The 21,137-nt window shown below is 48.3% G+C and overlaps 1 protein-coding gene across 1 annotated transcript in view; it reads right to left on the bottom strand.

Moving 5' to 3' along the window:
• Positions 1–21,137, bottom strand: part of LOC144729816 (uncharacterized) — a 38,903-nt gene that overhangs the window by 7,040 nt on the left and 10,726 nt on the right. The window contains exons 4-16 of the mRNA XM_078610328.1: positions 20,429–20,529; positions 15,981–16,050; positions 15,143–15,189; positions 13,958–14,108; positions 12,023–12,154; positions 11,177–11,359; positions 9,925–10,020; positions 8,593–8,679; positions 7,844–7,877; positions 2,544–2,621; positions 1,401–1,439; positions 1,159–1,172; positions 212–580 (exon numbers count right to left, since the gene is read on the bottom strand). Coding sequence (XP_078466454.1) covers positions 212–580; positions 1,159–1,172; positions 1,401–1,439; positions 2,544–2,621; positions 7,844–7,877; positions 8,593–8,679; positions 9,925–10,020; positions 11,177–11,359; positions 12,023–12,154; positions 13,958–14,108; positions 15,143–15,189; positions 15,981–16,050; positions 20,429–20,529 — 1,401 coding nt within the window. The remainder of the gene's footprint in view (positions 1–211; positions 581–1,158; positions 1,173–1,400; positions 1,440–2,543; positions 2,622–7,843; positions 7,878–8,592; positions 8,680–9,924; positions 10,021–11,176; positions 11,360–12,022; positions 12,155–13,957; positions 14,109–15,142; positions 15,190–15,980; positions 16,051–20,428; positions 20,530–21,137) is intronic.

The following is a 21,137-nucleotide window of genomic DNA, read 5'->3' as shown; positions in this document are numbered from 1 at the left end:
CCTGGTAACCGAAATGTTCCACCTCAAGCGATTTTCGAGGTTAAAAATGTGAATAAATAACAATGAAATTAATTTTACAGGTCCACGCAGTAGCTGAAGGTAGTGATTATGCGTATTCTTCAGCCAAAGTTTGGATTTCAGACACATTGCATTTCCCTGGCCGTGCTTCAATGTGAATATGGCACAGGGCACCGTGTGATTGGGCTCCCACCTTGAACCCGAGCAGCGTGGGATCGGTGGCAGCGGTCTGCGAGCGCGCCTTGGCCTCCACCCTCCTGCTCTGCAGCTGCTGACACTGCTGCCCTGTCCCCGTCACCGCTGCGTCTCCACACGGCCGTGCCTCCCGCGCATCTGCCCTCCCCTCTTGCTGGCCCGCTGGCCCATCCCGCCGGTCTGTCTGTGTCACCTGTCGATCTGCTTGTCCTTTCTGCCGGTCGTCTTGCCGCATGTCGCCGTTGGGAAGCGGGCGTCTCCCCGTGGAGGCTGCCCTTTCCAAGCTTTCGGTGCTGCCTTCCCCGAGCCCAGGCCCACCACCGACCTCCGCATCCCTCAGCAGGCCACCGTCGACACTGCCCGACCGCTGAGCAGCAGCAGCAGCAACGCAAACAGTGCGTAGGGTTAGTAGTTCAAGTCAAGGTGATTTGCTGCTCAAATGCGCATTGGGGTGGTGATCATTTCCTATTTACAGCGCTGAGTCATTCGTGGAAAGTCCATATCCCCATAACGGGGAAGAGGCTATCCATCAGCCATTCACTTCAGTCCATAGACCGAGACCAAACGTTTTACGTGTTGCCGATACTTCACTTGGCAACACGTAAGTTGTACCAACATCTTTACATTGCCACTTGAAAGTGAATTATGCAATAAACTTACTTAATAAAAGTGCATTATCACAATCTCATTTTAGACAACAACAGTATCATTACATATTTGACACCAGTATATTGAACCGATTCCTTGCCCTAGTCAAGAGGCTGCAGTGCATGGCCTCTGGACCTGTGACCCGCAAAATATGTGGCGTGTGACACTTACAAATGTGCAGAACTGTTGACCACATCACAAAGGGGCACTGAACGGTACACCGCTTGTTGGCACGCGCGCAAGGGCCGTGTACATTGCATGGCTGTGATCATGCTCAGCTTGTTCACAAACACGTACCTTTCGGACAGATGCTTTATCCAAAACCGTTTTGTATTGTGGGTTGGGCAGAAAAAAAAACAGGAAAATTGGTTAGCAACATTACAACTTTCGGTAAATGTAAGTGCCGATACAACATTGAATTATACCCTTCATATATTTGGTAATGTGAATAAAATATAAATGAAGTAAAATTCAGTTTGTGAGTCACCTTACAAAGCAGTGCAAAAGGCTTTGTTTAGTTGACCACCCAAAATCCTTACCTAGAGACTCCAGAGGCTTTGGCTTCCTGTCTCCCGGTTCTGCAAACACAACAGACAAGTTCAGTCAGTTTAACACGTGGGAGGCTTTCGCGACCAATATTATTCATCATAAACATTTTTGGGTGAGATCGCGTTATTTATAAATGTGTCGTAACCCTCCACCACCCGCCACGGCCAATCAGCAAAAAAGTGTCACGTTGAAAAAAGACAAATAGTTCACTACTTCAGCCCACCGGTGTGTTGAAGAGTGAATCCACAACATTTACAGTTTTTGAGTACGACGTTTCGCTGGTAATTACATCCAGCATCATCGGGCAATTCGCCAGAATGGTGAGGCTCCCCTCTAGCTCCCGGTGTTGTGGATTCACTCTTCAACACACCGGTGGGCTAAAGTAGTGAACTATTTGTCTTTTGTCAACGTGACACTTTTTTGCTGATTGGCCGTGTCGGGTGGTGGAGGGTTACGACACATTTATACATAACGCGATCTAACCCAAAAACTTTATGATAGACAAGCTCGGTGACAGACGCCAGCCCCGAGCCACACAGCTCGGCTACGTGAGCACTGCCAAGCGGGGCGCCGCCTTCCCTTTGCGCCATGGCCTTGGCGTCGACGAGAGGAGGGCGGCGTGGGCCGGCAGTGCAGCCGCCAGCATCGCAAATCTATCAGAATGGCGCAGTGGTAATACGCGTGCCTTCCAGCAATAGGAAGCTGGCTTCGGTTGATGGCTCGGGTGCCTTTCTGTGCGGACTTTGTGTGTTCTCCCCCTGTTCTATGTGGACTTCCTCCAGATTATCCAATTTACTCCAATTAAAAACGTGCAATGCAACTGCTCTTGGACAAAGCCCAATGTAGCAGGGACCCTTCGGGAAGAAGAGTCCTCGGACTCAATGTGTCTTATCCTGGGTAAATACATAGCTATTATTATTACATGGCTGGGGATGTGTCCACAGAGCTATGGACCCAGGGGATGTGTCACAGCATGTGGAGGGATTGGCGGGTGTGCGCCAGTCGTCTTAGCGTGACTCGTTTACAAGAGTAACGGCCACCGCTGCGAAGCCCCAAGGCATTTGCCATCAGCCCCTTTTTGGTGCAGCTGGACCCCGATGCCCTATCGCAGGGAGCAGGGGCTGGATTGTCACCGGATTTGCGCCGTCCTCGCCGGGTGTACCAGCTCTCCTTCTTGGGATCGTCTCGGCCGCAGTGGGTGGCAGGGGAACCTGCGGCAGAGTCCGGAGCCACAACTCTAACCGGGTGTACCGTATAAAATAATAATTTACATTTGTAAGGTGCATTTTATCCACGGATCCCAATGTGCCATGTATGGAAAGCAGGGAACCAGCCTAAACAAACCGAAACTGTGGGGAAAAGGCTCTCTTAAAGAGGTGAGTTTTCAGGTCAGATGTAAATATTCATAATCAACGTTTTTGGGTTTAGATCGCGTTATTTATAAATGTGTCGTAACCCTCCACCACCCGACACGGCCAATCAGTAAAAAAGTGTCACGTTGACAAAGGACAAATAGTTCACTGCTTTAGCCCACCGGAGTGTTGAAGCGTGAAACCACAACATTTACAATTTGAGTACGACGTTTCGCTGGTAATTGCATCCAGCATCATCGGGCAATTCGCCAGACTGGTGAGGTTCTGCTCTGTCTCCCGTTCTTATATAGAGCAGCAGCAGGGTGACGTCATCATTAACTAATTAACTCATCAGGTGCAACGATTTGAGGGGGGGTGGTTATTGTAATTATATACTAGATTAGTAATCAGGCAGTAGTTACGATGCGAGTTGTAGATTAGTAATCAGTTGGAATGTGTTTTATTGTGATTATGCTACATTAGTAATCAGTTAGTGTTTGTTTCCCTATAAGGAATTGTAATGTATCTTATTTAATAATACGCTTCCAGGCCGCACTAAGCCTGTAGCTGTCTGAGCGATTAAAGTTATTTCTGTTTCTCTCAATTTCAATGGATTCTCTAATTAGTCTTTGCCAGTCGTAACTAGTTTTACACTACACTTCAACGTTGTCAAAATCAATTGAGTGTCCCTGTTGGCAAGCATGTTCTGCCACTGCCAACAGTTGTGTGTGCGATAGTTTAATATTTCTCTGGTGTTCTTTTAGTCTTACACTAATGTTACGCCCTGTCTGTCCAATATAGCATCTGCCACATAAACAATTAATCCGATATACACCTTCTGTTGATAAGTTAGGTAATTTGTCTTTAGTGCAAGTTACTAGTTGTTGAATTTTGTGTACTGTACCTAATCTTACTGTAATGTCTTGCTTTTGCAAAACACGGGCTAATTTGTCAGTTACTCCTGAGATAAATGGTATTTTTATTGTTTTAATAATCTGATTGCTTTCAGCAGTGTTGCTTTGCGATCGTGATTTGGCATTTAGTGCTCTTTAATTTGAGCATTATTGTAGCCATTCTGTCTTAGTGCTTCTTTAACATGTTTAATCTCTCTCACTAGACTTTCACCATCTGACACTGTTTTAGCCCGATGTATGAGCGTCTTGATAAGAGAGGATTTCTGAGCTGGGTGATGATGCGAATCTGCATTCAGATAGGCATCAGTGTGCGTTTGCTTTCTGTAAACGCTGTGTGTTATTTTACCATTTAGGCCATGCCCAAGTAAAATATCCAGGAACGGGAGTGTGTTATTCACCTCCATTTCCATAGTGAACTGAATGGCTGGGTTTTGTGCATTGAGATGATTTAGAAAATCGTTAAGTGTATCTTTACCATGTGGCCAGACAACCAAAGTGTCATCCACATATCTAAACCAAAAGGATGGTTTTAATGTGCTCGAGGCAAGTGCTCTGGTTTCAAAGTTTTCCATGTACAAATTTGCTATAGCAGGAGATAAAGGAGAGCCCATTGCTGCTCCCTCCCTTTGTTTAAAGAATTCGCCTCTCCATAAGAAGTAAGTGTTATTTAAACAATGGTCAGCGAGTTTCGGAATATCTTTTGGTAAATCTGTATTCTTTACCAGTGTATCAAGTAATTTAAGCGACTCGCTCACTGGAACCTTAGTGAATAGCGAAATCACATCAAAACTCACCAAAATATCATTAGGGTTAAGTTTAATATCTTTGATCACATTCACAAGATGTGTAATGCGAGCAAGGACAGGGTGGGCGCGGCCTCCGCGCCACTCACGCGGGCCGGAGTATTAGGGGAGGTGGAGCCTGGTTGTCGGGGTGAGTGGGGGCGGAGTCAGGGTCACGTGAGGAGGAGGTGGAGTCAGGGTCACGTGAGGAGGAGGATATAGGTAGAGAACCGGAAGGGGATCGGGAGTGGAGAGAGAGAGCCACGCAGGGTGCTGGCGGAGGGGTGGCACGAATTGCCATGCGGTCGGAGTCACGGCACCGTCGGCCAGCGGTGTACGTGGAGCAGCAGGGTGGCTGCAGAGTGTGCAGGAGCACACGGGGCAGCAGGGTGGCTGCAGAGTGCGCGGGGCAGCAGGGTGACTGCAGAGTGAGCGGGGCACACGGGCAGCGGTGTGGCTGCAGAGAGAGAGCGGAGGACTCGAACGGCGTGCGGAGGGCACGCGACGGAAGAGGTGCGGGTCCGACCGGGGACATCGCGGGGTGCGAGACAAGAACCCAATAAAGGACAGACGGAGACCAACATCGCCTAAGAGTCCTTTATTACAGATGTTCTGAATTTCTTATGAATGAAGATGTCCTACCGATGTAGGGCTGTATTTGTTTAGTTACATATTTTGCTAATTTATATGTGGCAGAGCCAATTGTACTGACTATGGGTCGTAATGGGATGCCGATTTTATGGATCTTTGGTAGCCCATACAGTCTAGGTGGTTTTGAAGCCCTTGGCTTAATTAGGAATTGCTCATTTTTTGGGGGATTAATGAATTTGCAATGATTGCAGTAGTCTTACGTTCCAAAGTATTAGTTGGATCTCGTTTAATTTTAATATAGGTACTTTCCTCTAATAAATCAAAAATTTTATTATCATAATGTGCTCGTGACATCACTAAAGTAGTGCGGCCCTTATCAGCTGCTAGGATTTGAATATCTTTATTTAGACGAAGCTCTCTTAAGGCTTTTGCTATATTGGACAGACAGGGCATAACATTAGTGTAAGACTAAAAGAACACCAGAGAAATATTAAACTATTGCAAACACAACTGTCGGCAGTGGCAGAACATGCTTGCCAACAGGGACACTCAATTGATTTTGACAACGTTGAAGTGTTGTGTAAAACTAGTTACTACTGGTAAAGACTAATTAGAGAATCCATTGAAATTGAGAGAAACAGAAATAACTTTAATCGCTCAGAGAGCTACAGGCTTAGTGCGGCCTGGAAGCGTATTATCAAATAAGATACATTACAATTCCTTATAGGGAAACAAACACTAACTGATTACTAATGTAGCATAATCACAATAAAACACATTCCAACTGATTACTAATCTACAACTAGCATCGTAACTACTGCCTGATTACTAATCTAGTATATAATTACAATAACCCCCCCCCCTCAAATCGTTGCACCTGATGAGTTAATTAGTTAATGAGCCGTCACCCTGCTGCTGCTCTATATAAGAACGGGAGACAGAGCAGAACCTCACCATTCTGGCGAATTGCCCGATGATGTTGGATGCAATTACCAGCGAAACGTCGTACTCAAATTGTAAATGTTGTGGTTTCACACTTCAACACACCGGTGGGCTAAAGCAGTGAACTATTTGTCCTTTGTCAACGTGACACTTTTTTACTGATTGGCCGTGTCGGGTGGTGGAGGGTTACGACACATTTATAAATAACGCGATCTAAACCCAAAAACGTTGATTATGAATAATATTGGTCGCGAAAGCCTACGTGTTAAACAGATGTAAATAACTCAAAATATTCCGAATGTCTTATTAATTATCATAGGCCAACGTGTTCCATCATCTTGGGAGTTGCATTGGCAAAAGCCCAATCACCCCAGGAATGGACACTTGACCTCGGAATACTAAGAAGAAGACGGTGATCAGAATATCTCAAGGACCTCATTGGTGTATAGAAGTGGATCAATTCCTGTAAGTAATGTGGGGCTAACTTATACCGTAAAACTGTCAAAAGCCAACAACAAGGTGATTTCCTGCTCGAATGAGCATGAAGGCATTAGTCCTCCCCTCCTGTTTACAGCCCTGAGCAAGTGTTGGTAATGTCTTCTCTGTCGGGGGCGCGTCTCTGTATAGAGCAATCACTCTTCACTTCTCCACACAGTGGGGCTTATTTTAGGGATGATGGGCTGAGTCAACCCCCAGTATTTAAACTCGCAACCTTCCTGTTGCGAGCCGCTCGCTCGAGTGCCACTAAGCCATTAGTTTCACGTTGTGTTTCTGTGCGCACTGTGTTAGTAAGCCATTAGTTTCACGTTGTGTATCAGTGCGCACTGTGTTAGTAAGCCATTGGTTTTTCTGTGCATTTAGTGTTAGTAAGGCATTGGTTTCACGTTGTGTTTCTGTGCGCACTGTGTTACTAAGCCACTAGTTTCACGTTGTGTTTCTGTGCGCACTGTGTTATTAAGCCATTGGTTTCACTGTGTATTTAGTGTTAGTAAGGCATTGGTTTCACGTTGTGTATCAGTGTGCACTGTGTTAGTAAACCATTGGTTTCCCTGTGTATTTAGTGTTAGTAAGGCATTGGGTTCACGTTGTGTATCACTGTGAGTGTTAGTAGGCCACATTTCATGGAGAATCTCGGTGTGTTAGGTGTTTATAAAGAGGAGCGGTGGTGGAGCGGTTAACGCTCTGCGCTACGAAGTCGGCGATCGGAGTTCGATTTCCGCTCACTTCCAACACCAGTAACGATTGTCTGAAACGGTCCTGGGTCTCACCTAGGTCGACTCAGCCTCGAATTAGTACCTGGTGCGTTGTGTAAACATCGCCACTGGGGAGCCAAAGGCGGCCAAGCGCGGTGTTGGCCACCCACCCCTCGTATGCCGTACCGGCATTAATAGGTGCTCGCTAACAGCACTTGCCACAAAAATCTGTTACAGGCTATAAGGGGGATCTTTGTCTTTGGTGTTTATAATACATTTGTATCAAATTGTGTATTAGTGTGTTTAGTGTTAGTAAATCATGTGTTTCATGTGTAGTCGTGTTTTTTTGTATTGGTAAGCCATTGGTTACATGTTATGCACTACTATGTTTCGTGTAAAGCATTGGTTTCATCTTGTGTAACGGTGTGTTTTGTGTTTTTAAGGTCTTTGTTTCACGGTGTATACGAGTGTGCTTAGTGTTAGCAGGGCATCCATTTCACATTGTGTATCAGTGGGTTTTGTTGCCCCAACGTGGCACTGATTGATATTCCCCCATGTACATTCTAAATTTATCCTGCACGGCATCCATGCCGCAACCCGCACACCCCAGTGGGTTGAGAACCGCTGAACTACGGTGTGGCGCAGGGGAAGTGACTTACATGACCCATCCATGTCCAGGATGGCCTGCTTGGCCTATAATCACACATCATTCACACATCACTGCGTGAGACTCCGCAACAGCAGAGAATGAGAAGCAGTGAACAGATTACGATAAATTCACGATCTGAGTGCTCCCTTGGGAACAAAGCATTGTAGTGTAAGGTGCAAACGGCAAGGAATGGATGTCTGCGTGTGTACAGTATGTGTAGGTGGCTTGAATGCGTGTGTGTGTAGAGTATGATAATCTGAACCAGTCCTGGGCCTCCCCTAGGTTGACTCAGCCTCAATTGAGTGCCTGGTGTGATGTGTGAACATCGTCACTTGGCAGACAAAGGCAGCCGGACGTGATGCTGGTCACTCACCTCTCGTGTGCCATGCCATCCTTTTTTTTACTTTACCAGGCAAAGCCCACTGAGCTGTGTAGCTCGTTTTCAGAAGCGACCTGGCCACAAATGATAGCTCAACGAAGTGGCTTATGATCATGTGGAAATGTATAGCAGCCAAATACTCTAAATGCATGTTTCTAAATGTGGAGGTAAAAACCGGAGGACCCAGAAAAAAATCGACTACGGGGAGAACATGCAAACTCCAAATATACAGGCATCAAGGCGTCAAGGTCAGGATCAAACCCACAACCTCCTGAATACCACGCGAGGTAGGTGCTCACTAGCAAGCACTTGCCCCAACAGTCTGCGAAGGCTACACGGGGGATCTTTGTGTGTGGATTTGGCACGTGACTGTGTCCCACCTTGAGGGGGATGTCGCTCGGGTAGTTCTCCAGAATGAGCCTCTTCAACTCGTGGACCCACAGGCGCTTCTCTTCCACAGAGTGTGCCTGTAACAGGGGGAAGGCAGACAGTGCCACGTGGGGGTTCGGAGGTCAGGTGGAGGCACAATGTCCTTGTGTGAATGTGAAGCTTGCAACACAAGTACATCTCGGAGGAGCCATGCAAGGCAGCCTTCACAACACAGCAGGAATGGTTACAGCAAATTCAAGAAAGCCGCGATTCTCAACACGGGTCATTTGACGCGACACGTAACATCGATTCAACATGCTTCTCCATTATTTCGAATTCAAATATTTCACCTGGAAAGTCCCTAGAGATGGAATGTCTCATTTACAAGTGTGTACCAGGTGCCGATTGACGCACACGCAGAAAACGCATCATGACGCCGCGCATACACACACACACGTTGAATATACGATCTCTACAGTTTGCATTTGTACAATAAATACTGCACCCAGTCATATACACAGATAAACACGGAAACGATTCAATGGTGCACACCCCTGGTTCATTTAGAGTGCACTCTGACTGTAACTGTGGCAAATGTTGACGAGTGAATTTAATTTTTCGATTTAAAGCTTTCGTGACTGCAGAGATTCATCTTCTTGGTTCTTTCGGTAAAGTCACGTAGAAGGGAAGTAATAAAATAATAAAAATAAAACATAATAAAATAATTCTCACGACGTTTCAGCCACAACGCAAGCAGCCGTCCTCAAGTGAAAACTTTAAATCGAAATTTAACCGCCTCTACGGGGAGGGATTCCACATAACTTTGAGATCCTTCAACAAGCTCCATGATAAGAAGGCTCAGCTAATCGAGTCTCTCACCTTTCTGAAGAGATGCCGCGACTCTAAGGTAATACCAACCTCTTGATATGCAAATTCTTTTGTCAAGGCGCCCTTTCCCCCCCTTCCAACCCAGCTTAAATATATGCTCCAAGCATGGTGCTGTTTCATTCAGACGCTGTCGCCTCGACAGACTTGGTTTTCACCTGAGGACGGCTGCTTGCGTTGTGGCCGAAACGTCGTGAGAATTATTTCATTATGTTTTATTTTTATTATTTTATTACTTCCCTTCTATGTGACTTTACCGAAAGAACCAAGAAGAGTGAATTTAAATGAGAGATTTAAATCAGTTGAGACTGGTGGCATCATTTGCATGTCTAAATGGATACTTTATGGCTTTATTTTATCATCTCTTGATGTGCATTCCAGCTACATGAGAGCCCGTGTGTGTATGTGGCACGTGAGAGCCCGTGTGTGTGGCACGTGAGAGTCCGTGTATTGCAGACCTGCAGAGTGTGCCGAATCTTGGGATTCTTAAAGTGGCCGATGGTGAAGCTGAGTGGCTCCTTGGGTAGGTTCTCCACCAGCATCAGGTTAGCGCACTGCCACACGCAGGGACATGGGCCCATGAACACACACGAGCACACACACACACGAGCACACACAAACACAATGGCACACACTAGTACACAAAGACAAAGTACCCCCGTATAGCCTTCACAGACTATTTGGGCAAGTGCTGCTAACGAGCACCAATGAAGGCCGGCACGACACACGAAGGGGTGGGTGGCCAGCACCACGCCCGGCCTCCTTTGTCTCCAGAGTGGTGGTGTTTACACACCGCACCGGGTACTAATTTGAGGCTGAGTCGACCTAGGGAAGGTCCAGGAGCACTGGCGGAGCCAGTAGGGGGGGGGGGGGGTTGGGGTGGCACGTGCTCCCCCCAATTATCTGATCGAAATCCCTAATTTCGATCGGATTATTTGGGTTTATTAGTAATAAATCTGCATTTCGCGACCCCCACTGCCACTGTGTAGCATATTATTACGTGCCAGGGACTCTATGAGATGATAGGACAATAGTCTGAGTCCATAATTGGCAATAAGTAATGGCAAAGCAGTTATGAGTAACTCACATAATTGTGCGTAGTTGCGTATACAGTACACGACTTCCCTGAAGGCATTCACCTTCAGCGAGCGCGATGCCGATCACACAACGCGGTTCGAATTCGGCCCTCCATCGATGGCTGCGCCATCGCCGCACACGCGTCGAATAAAAAGCAAGGGACAAGTCCTTACTTACTAACAACTCCTATCATTTTTAATTTCTAGAGGGGTTGCCCCCCTACCTGAAATCCTGGCTAGGCCATTGTCCAGGAGCGGTTCAGATAATCATCACTGGTGTTCGTGGCCATGAGAAGGAATCATACTCGGGTCGCCAGCTTCATAGCACAAAGCGCCATCCGCTGTACCACCGCTCCCCACACTACAAGACACTTTGCTTACCCTCAATCTACAAGACACACTCGTGCACAAACACCCACACAGATGGAGTCACCTGCCATCTCTTGACCGTGTAGGTGCGCATACCCTGTCTTGTCAAGTATGATCATCTTTCAGGAAAAGATGGAAGGTTGCTGTTTGTCCTATGACCACTGTTCTAACATCTCAAATTTGTTCCCTGTAACAAAACACGGCACAATTGTCTTCTTCAACGGCGGAGCTGCCGTGGCGTTCATGTGGGAGGCGCAGTGCTCACGAGGATGTGGCCCTTGCAGACATAGATGTGGTCACGCCGGCGGGCGAAGAGCAGGATGTTGGTGAAGAGAAAGAATGTGCGCTGGTTGCGAGCGCGCGCCACGCGGAACACGCCCTCCAGAACCAGCTCCCCGTAGCGCCCCAGCTCTGGCCCGTGCCAGCTACTCAGCAAGCGCTCGATCTCCTGCACAGGGCACGCATACACGGGCGCACACGTACACTGTTCTTACCAAAAACTTGGAATTCCATTGGTCATTGCTGCAAAAGTGTCCTCGGTTAATCGTCCACATTTGGGATGGTGACCCGGCCCAGTGGTAGCGCGGTCGACGCTAATTGCAGAGGTTTGCGGCTCGAAAAGAGCAGGCCATCGTGTGCTGGCGCCATGATCCAAATTTGCCATGTTAAAAAAAAAGCCGGCAAATGACTCAATTGAAATTGCACGTCACAACTATAGCAACATCGCTTCTTCTGTGAAACTACTGCAGAATGTGCATGCGAAACACAGCCGTGCCATTCATTGTGATAGCCTTAAGCTATAATAACGACAGCACGAATACCAAATGTGCTAAATTGTTATTATGATTATATTATCTAAATCAGAGGTTGTTCACCTTTTTGGTGTGGTGCCTCCAAATCCAGACTGCTGGTTAAGTTATTGCTTGCAAATAACTCCATCCTGGTCTCTTGAGTCCTCACTGGGTCTAATAAACCTGAAAGAGGATCTCACGAATACATAAAACCTCTCCATGCCCTTCCCCCATTATGGTCAGCGTGGTGGGACGCGCCCCTGCGGTGGCACACGTCCGTGCGGTGGCACGCGCACATGCTCGTGTAACAGTGCGCTTACCTGCACACGGGAGGCCTGCTCGTGCCTCCGCTTGACTTCGTTGATGTGCTGTGCCACCCCAGTCATGGTATCCAGGGCTTCCTGGATAGGCGCTCGTTCCCAGGTGCCGTCCTCGCAGTGCCTGGAGACCTCCTGCACAGACAGCGGTGTCCCGTGAGCTACTGCCACAGACGCCGGGGCCCTCTCCACTGCAAAACCTCCCTGCTTCACACCCAGCACTCTCTTTACATGATGGGGATGCCATCACAACAGGAGAGCGCATGCAGGCCGTGAACTTCACTCGACAATTTCTCCACCCATGTTGAGGATTCTGTCAACCAGGCTGTGATCTCATCCGTACGGTGTTCAATCACCACACTGCATGTCACAACAACACACTCACCTACTCACTCACCACACTGCAGGTCACAACAACACACTCACCCACTCACCACACTGCAGGTCACAACAACACACTCACCTACTCACTCACGCACCACACTGCAGGTCACAACAACACACTCACCCCCTCACCACACTGCAGGTCACAACAACTCACTCACCTACTCACTCACGCACCACACTGCAGGTCACAACAACACACTCACCTACTCACGCACCACACTGCAGGTCACAACAACACACTCACCTACTCACTCACAACACTGCAGGTCACAACAACACACTCACCTACTCACCACACTGCAGGTCACAACAACACACTCACTCACTCGAGAAACTGCAGGTTACAACAAGACACTCACCTACTCACGCACCACACTGCAGGTCACAACAACACACTCACCTACTCACGCACCACACTGCAGATCACAACAACACACTCACCTACTCACCACACTGCAGGTCACAACAACACACTCACCTACTCACTCACAACACTGCAGGTCACAACAACACACTCACCTACTCACCACACTGCAGGTCACAACAACACACTCACCTACTCACTCACCACACTGCAGGTCACAACAACACACTTATCCCACTCACCACACTGCAGGTCACCACAACTCACTCACCTACTCACTCATGCACCACAGTGCAGGTCACAACAACACACTCACCCACTCACCACACTGCAGGTCACAACAACTCACTCACCTACTCACTCATGCACCACAGTGCAGGTCACAACAACACACTCACCCACTCACCACACTGCAGATCACAACAACACACTCACCTACTCACTCACCACACTGCAGGTCACAACAACACACTCACCCACTCACCACACTGCAGGTCACAACAACACACTCACCTACTCACTCACCACACTGCAGGTCACAACACTTCTCTCTCAGCCTCTTCCCTCGTATTTCTCCACTTTCAAATTCCTTTCCATCGTCTATTTTCCCAAACTCTCATCGATTACAACTTTGACGGTTCTGTGTGTTGCTGTCCGCTTGGCATTTTGGGACTTTAAGCCCATTCCCAGCAACTGTATAAAAAAATTACCATCACCAACGCTGTTAAATGACTGTAAAAAGAATCAACGTTCCTTCACCATACAGGCCTCACTTGGATCAGAGCCAAGGTTTCCAGCAGTAAATAATTTCGGGCCTCAGGGCCTGTTCTCAGCAACTGTACTTGTTGTAATAGATAAGAGCGTAGTACGTTTCTTGAATTGAGCAAGGTCACTAATAATTCAATTGTTTGGGAAAAGAGACGATGCGAAGCAATTCCAAAGTGGAGCACTGCGAGGGAGAAAGAGGAAAGAGTCGCGTTGCGACCGGCATTCGTAAGCGAGTCTTTGGCGAGCATATTGTTGTGACCTGCGGTGCGGTGAGATGAAGTGGTTAGCCGTGCGGACCGAGTCTCAACGTGGAAGGAGGAATCAACCAGCGAATTTCACAGTTGAGTCTCTGGGGGGAGGGGGGTATTTGTGTTGGTGTGGCGTGCGCTGGCGAGGGCTGGCGTGGCATCGTTGCGTACGTGCAGCAGTAGGTGGTACTTGAGGATGCGCTGCACGGGCTTGAGCAAGTAGGACCCGAGGGGCAGGGAGTGGCACAACGCTGCCTGGCGTGACGCCAGCACAGCCCCCAGCTCCGGGCTGCGCATGCACTCTGCCAGCACTCGCACGGCGCTGCATCAGAAAGGCGGACGTGTGAGCGCACAGACGCACACACACATACGGCCACCGCGGCTCGCCAGTGACGGCGCACCGGCTCGCATTCCTCACTGTCGGCACTGTTGTGCACCGGCGCCGCATGGCGGAGTGAATGGGGGCGCCGGAATGCGGTGCTGCGGAGGCAGTGGGGGGGAGCGCTGTCGTGAACGCACACTTGGCTTCCGTGATGAGACGTTGAGTGATGAGGATCCATCATGTTTTTTGGGTTAGATCGCGTAAATATAAATGTCTTGTTAAACCTGCCACCCCCTGACACAGCCACCACCCGACACATCCACCATCCGACACATTTATATTTATGCGATCTAACAACAACAAAAACCTATATTATGGATGATATTGGTCGCGAAAGCCTACGTGTTAAACTGATGATGATGACGACGATTTGGAATTTGTAACGTGCACAGTTTTTGTTCACTCTCAGACAGAGAGAATGATTCAGAGGTGCGGGGAACACAGACAAGTGGGAAGGTAGCCAGAATCGGCACCAACAATTGCCCACGTTCCGTGGTCCTATATTGCGGTGTTTGACCCACGCCAATGAATGTTGAAACTGGTCCACAGTTTGCTTGTGGCCAATGTGGAGGGACAGATGTGGAAAGGAGGCAAATTGTCCGACTATTTATTTTGTTGGTGATATTCTCCACGCCGACGCTTATGGTTGTTTGTCTTGGCTTTTCATCTGGGTTCAGAACTCTTTGAGAGAACACAATTGCATGGAATTGCATGGACCACACCTACGGTGCTGCACAGAGGCACTGCCCTGGTACAGCGATTGGCTCCAGTGCTGAAGTATCAATCCTGGAGCTTGCGCTTTCGCAATGAGGGTTAATTTTGTTTAGGTTTCGAGTTGATTTTGTTAATGAAGACAGAACTCCTGAGACCCGGAGATTCTCATTTTCACGAGTGCAGCGATGCATCGATTGAAAATGATATTGATTGTTACTGAATGTCAAGCTCAACCATGTGTGCATCGGGTGACCACTCACTTGGGGTAGTTCATGCAGTACTCGGTGTAGATTTGGAAAGCTTCGCTCTGCACGGGGACACAGGAGGAAACCGACATCACGTGGCCAGCAACAAACAGTACGATCAATGTTGCAATAGATCAGAGGTAACACACGTTTTCTGAATTGAGCAAAGTTATTGTCATGAATGCTTGGGAAAAGAGACGACGGGAGGGAATTCCAAAAGTGGAGCAAAGAGAGGTTCGAAGCAGAAAGGAAGGTGAGGTGACCTGCGGTGTGGTGGTTGGACCACAGTGTGGTGGGAGAGACGATGCAGTCGATCTGCTAGAACTTGTACTCAACATGGGAGGAGGAATCAACGAGTGACGTTCACGGGATCAGCAACCATGGCGATAGCGACAGAAGAGTGATGAGGGGGCAACTGACTGCCGGTGAGCGAGTAACCGGAGTGAATCGGCGAGTGGCGAATCCATCGCTCAACACGACTGCTGCTCTACGTTGATACTCAACAAAGTGTAGTTAGCGCCAAAATGACATAAAAATGCGGCTGGATCACATGGCGACATCGAGAGAGGCGGGCCCGAGTCGCTGTCACAGCACGCTACACAAAGAGATGCCGAGGGTGGAATCTGTTGGCATCTCAGCGTTTGTTACAGATTCAGAAGCCTCCAAGCGGAAAAAAAAACCAGTTTGACCATTTTACCGCCACTGCGTCTCACATGAAAACTTCAAAGTGCAGGCGTGCACTGATTTCTTTCTGGCTCGTAGGGGTGAATTTACTGTGCCGAGCACAGAGGTGGTGGGGGGGCGGCAACGAGGTAGAGGGTGGGGTTCCGGGGGTGGCAGTGGGCACACTCACCTTGCTGATAAAGCACCTGGCGGCAGCCACAGGGTCAAGGGCGCACACCTCCAGGTCCTGCAGTAAATCCCTGTAAGGAAATAAATAATTTTCAACAAAGGTCTGACTTAGTTTTTGCAGTCGGATGACGATTCCCATGTGCTGTTCCCCAAGTAATAAGGCCACACATTCAGCTACTGAGTTTATGGCTTAGCCAAGGCCAAGAGCTTTGTAGATGCAATGCGGTGAATGGGGTTTGTGGTGTCCACGTGCATGCATGTCATTATTCGGCTTTGCGGCTTCCTGCTGTTTTATGAGCACACCGTGGCATTGTTACGACCGCTGGGAATTGGCCAGGAGGCCCGTGCCGATTCGTCCGTGTCAAAACGTTGATAGCGGCTGGCAATGAGAAGGTTGCGAGTTCAAATCCTGGTTGGCTGTTGACACAGCCAAACATCCCTCCAGCGTCAATAAAATGTGCACCAATTTGTGGGGAAGTCAATGGTGGATAGACTCTGCCGCGCCCTAAGAATGTGCAATTTCCACCACTGGCTCAGGGCTGTAACAGGCGATAATGACACCTCCAAGATGTGCACTTGAGCAAAACATCTTTTGACTTTGATGGGGGACCAAATGAGACAGCACAACCGAGACACAACAAATCAGGCAGACAATACAAACTCGGCAGCATAAACCACACAGACATTTTTGATTCTTGATTCGTATCACGAGCCCAGATCTTGGCAATCCATCCATTTGCAGGCAGGGTGAATCACTGCGTGCCTATAAACCAGCTATTCTGGTCACTCGCACTATGATCCACACCTACGTGCATCCATCTCCTCCACATGCATCATGTACTCTGCCTTCACCAGGTATGACAGGATTCACATGGCCCAGGTGTACTTTGAAGTGTGGCGCTTCACAGTTCTTCCCACAGACAGGTTTTAACGTATGGTTCTATGGTGTGTGGCTTAGTTGCGCATAGAGACACAGTAGTTACACTTGCGCCTCACAGCCTGAAGGGTCCGAGTTCAATTCCCAACTCGGGTGCCTTTCTGTGTGGTGTCTGTACGTTCTCCCCCTGTTCTGCATGAGTTTCGTCCGGTTTCCCTCCACAGCTACAACATATGTACAAAATGTAAGTCGTTTTGGACAAATCATCTCAAGTCTGAGATATTAGCTGCAAATTTCTCAATTGGTATCACACTTACAGCAGCAACATCGCCCCATCCTGCAAAATCTTCACAGGACCCTCCTAACACAGAGCCTTGAGCCTCATGCGTAGGAGTAATGAAGAATGAACATGTTTGACACGTAACCCATTGTGGATGTTTTGATTAGGCTACGTTTGTGTTCATGGTTTTTTTCCAGCTGCCTGACGTCAATTTGTTTTAAATCTGATCGCATTCATGACATTTCTCTCCATTGCTTTCACTTGCCTCGTCTCGGTCGATTTCCCTTCTAGAAATTACATCAAATTTCTCGTACATTTAAATAATTGAAGTGTAATATCACCTTCTCTACGTAGCCCAATTCACATTTTTACTAATTTACTACAGATGTTACATTTGTGACATTTTTTTTACAAATTGCAAACTTAAATTGACTCCATGTCACCCAGGGCGCCCTTGCAGAAAAGGCAATGCCGCCTCAGTCGATTCACATTTCATCTCCTGGTTCAATAAAGGAAACTGACTCGATGAGATGTGCAGAAGAGAGAGGACTGCTGATGAGACGCTGAATGACAACCAGAGTATGCTTGTGTTTAACTAATTCTGCTGAAAACATTCACTCCCAGAAGGCTGTGTGGGCGATGAGATGAGTTAAAACAAATACTTGTACCATGTACGTGGAGGTACAGATGTGCAAAGCAGTCGAATTGTCTACTTGTTTATTTAGTTGCCAATATTCTGCACTTCGACACCGATTCATATTTTGTGTTCCTGTTTTCATGTGTTCATTTCCATCTGCGCATTCACCCTGCTCGCCAGAGTTCACGGGTGGCAGCTGAGAGGCTCAGCTGCCATTCCCAATTTATCACGGCGCCCAAAATAGTGAACTCCTCCGCACGCCCGAGGAGGGTGGCCATCCAGCAGCCCAGGGGCTCACACCAGAGCAAGCCCACGTATTACTGGGCCCTACGACATCGCAAACACACCAGGCTGGTCATGCAGCAGCCCCGAAGCAGAATGGAAACGCGCGAAGCTTGGTTTACGGGCCCTGAGGGTAAAGTGGAGCGTGACACTTTGCGTCCTACCCACCCCCACCTCCCCTGTGTCGAGCAGAAGACAGACGTCTCTCCCACAGCAGGAGCCTCCCCTGTACCAGCAGCCTTCAGCGCTATATCCTCCATCCCCGCAGATTTTCATCACTATCACCCCATCCCTTTCATCACGACGCCACTCCACCACTCCATCCGTCTATTCCCCTTTATCACCCTATCACTCCACCACGTCATCCATGCAGGTACTCCCCCTATCCCAGCTGCCGAGACACTGAGCTTCAGGGTGGATATTTATAAGTTTCTTCCACTTGCCAGACAAACGGAACGTGCCGCCAGCCTCCACTCGTCCCTCTCTAATTGAATCTCACTCACACAGTGCCTGCCACGCTTAGTCGGAGTGCAGTCTACATGAATCGGGGGTGTACACCATCGAATCGTTCCCATGTTTATCTGTGTGTGACTGGATGCCGGATTCACTGTACAAATACAAACTGTAGAAGTTGTATATTCAACGTGTGTGTGTATATAGATACGCGGTGTGTTTGGGGAGTGGTAGTTTAGCGGTTAGTGCACTGAACTACGAAGCCAGCTACCCGAGTTTAATTTTCGATCACGGCCAACACCAGTGACAATTATCTGAACCGGTGCTCGGCTTCCCCTAGGTCGACGCAACCTAAAATGAGTGCCTGATGCGGTGTGTAAACATCGCCACTTGGGAGACAAAGGCGGCGGGGTGTGGTGCTGGCCACCCACACCTTCGTATGCCGTGTCGAGCTTCATAGGTGCTTGCTAACAGCACTTGCCCCAATAGTCTGTTAAAGGCTATACGGGGGTCTTTGTCTTTGTTATATCACGTGTTTGCTCCTTGTGCGTTAATCGACACCCGGAGTCCTCTTGTTAATGAGACGTGCCATCCCGAGGGATTTTCCAGGTGAAATATTTTAATGCATAATCAAATAAATATAAACCGTGCTCAGCCACCAGTAACGAGAATCGCAGTGACATGTTCATTCTTGCGTCAACACTTTTAATATTCAGAACCATATAATAGGTAGGGTACCTGTGGTATTGGCGCTGTCATTCTTCAAGCGCAGGGCAATTGTCACGAGGGGAGGAAGGCGCCGCTCTGTTTCGCTGGCACAGGCTGCGTTCGCTTGACAGTGGCGGGCAATGTTGCTGTCGTGTGATCTCAATTGAGTAATCGCGGTGACATTTTTTTGAAATTGGCAAATATGGACTGCGATGCCAACAGCACCCAGTGGCCTTCTCATTTCGAACGACACCACGTGGTCTTTAACGTCCACTGTGAAGCAGATGGTGCGTGGTATTTCACGGTGATTGCACACCGCACTATAAACCAGGGCCGCCTGCCGGATCCGAACCGTGAACCCCCGCATACAAGCGGCGACCGCGGGCCGCGTCACCGCCCCAATTAGTAACTACTCAATGGTAGTTACCCAATAACTACACACACTGCATAGTTACTGTGCAGCTGCTGTTGAATAATACAGGTTTTTTTGGGTACATCGCGTAAATATAAATGTGTTGTTAAACCTGCCACCACCCGACACAGCCAATTAGAAGGTTTGTCACTGAAACAAAACATGCCAATTAGTTACTAGTTCAGCACTAACCGGTTGTGTTGGAGTAAACCCACAACATTTAAAATTCAAGTATGACATTTCGCTGGTAATTACAACTAGCCTCATCAGGCAACAGCCAGAATACTTCTGCCTTTCGCCTATGCATAATATTTTGGTCGCGAAAGCCTACGTGATAATATGCTTTTGGATAATTACATGTTTGCGAGCCAGTGGAAATGAACACACCACACGAAGGGATGCTTGTCAGTGGGGCATAATACGTTTTAACGGAAACTATTTTGATTTTATTTTTGTTTTGGAGTCAGACAGTTACTGAGCACAGGCCCAAACGGCCAGTAACAAGGAGCACTGTCATCATCCAAAAAGATAACCGTTGACACGCTTCTTAAATGTAGCAATGTCATTATAAGAGCTTGGCATGGAAAGAAAGGATGGGAGGGAAGGCCAATGTGGAGCAGTGGCCAGGGAATGGAAGTGTTGTGAACTGCAGTGTGGCGAGTGGGTGGCTGTGTTGTCTCATCAATACACAGTATTGATGAGACAACAGTCGGTCTGGTAGACCAAGTCCTCATCATTGGTGTGGCAGGATCCCGCAGGATGTTGAGCAGATGGATGGACAGTGTGTGTCACGTACGCACCTGTTGAGCGTGTAGATGCTGCGAACGTTGCCAAAGAGAGTTCCGAGGTCCTGAGAGGAGAGGGGCAGCCCAGGTGTGGCCTCCATGCAGCCAAGATAATCCTGTGCCCGCACCAAAAGCACACCACCACATACTCGGCATGTCACCACCTCGTCCTCATGATCCCACGCCGACCAACACATCATCCTCCCCACCCACACAGCACCTCATCGCCACCACCACATCCTCAGCAACTCTCTCTCCACCTCTTCACGTCACTGTGACTCTACCTCGTGCAAAACTTCCTCAGTCGAGAAGAGGGGGATAGAGAATGCATCGTGGAGATGTGTTGATAGAAACAAGGTCAAAAGAGGGAGGGTGGGAGGGGAGGGTAAACATTTTAGGGCCATGTGTTGCTCAGTTTGTAGATTACTCCAAGCCAATTGTTTCTGGAAGAACCGTGTGGCTAATGGCCAGACTGCCATGTGTTTTCTATGGCTGTGTGTTAAACTAGGACCCGATGTCTAAAAGAGAGGGTGCTTGCCTAAAACACCTGACAGTTCACCAGCGTTGGTTCAAGCAAGCTCGACCCTGCTGACGAGACACTGGCTATAAAAACGGGTCCAGAGTTGGTGCTGAACAAGCGCTGATGAAATTGTGCACTCCCTTTTGGCCATGTGGCTGATAGGATGGGTAAAAAAGAATGTGTATTTTGTGTGGAGGGACAGAT

Source organism: Lampetra planeri, chromosome 33, assembly GCF_965212315.1.
Source record: "Lampetra planeri chromosome 33, kcLamPlan1.2.h2, whole genome shotgun sequence".
In the NCBI taxonomy this organism is placed as follows: domain Eukaryota; kingdom Metazoa; phylum Chordata; class Hyperoartia; order Petromyzontiformes; family Petromyzontidae; genus Lampetra; species Lampetra planeri.
Note: the sequence above shows the minus strand (reverse complement) of the source record. Positions and strands in the feature narration are given on the sequence as shown.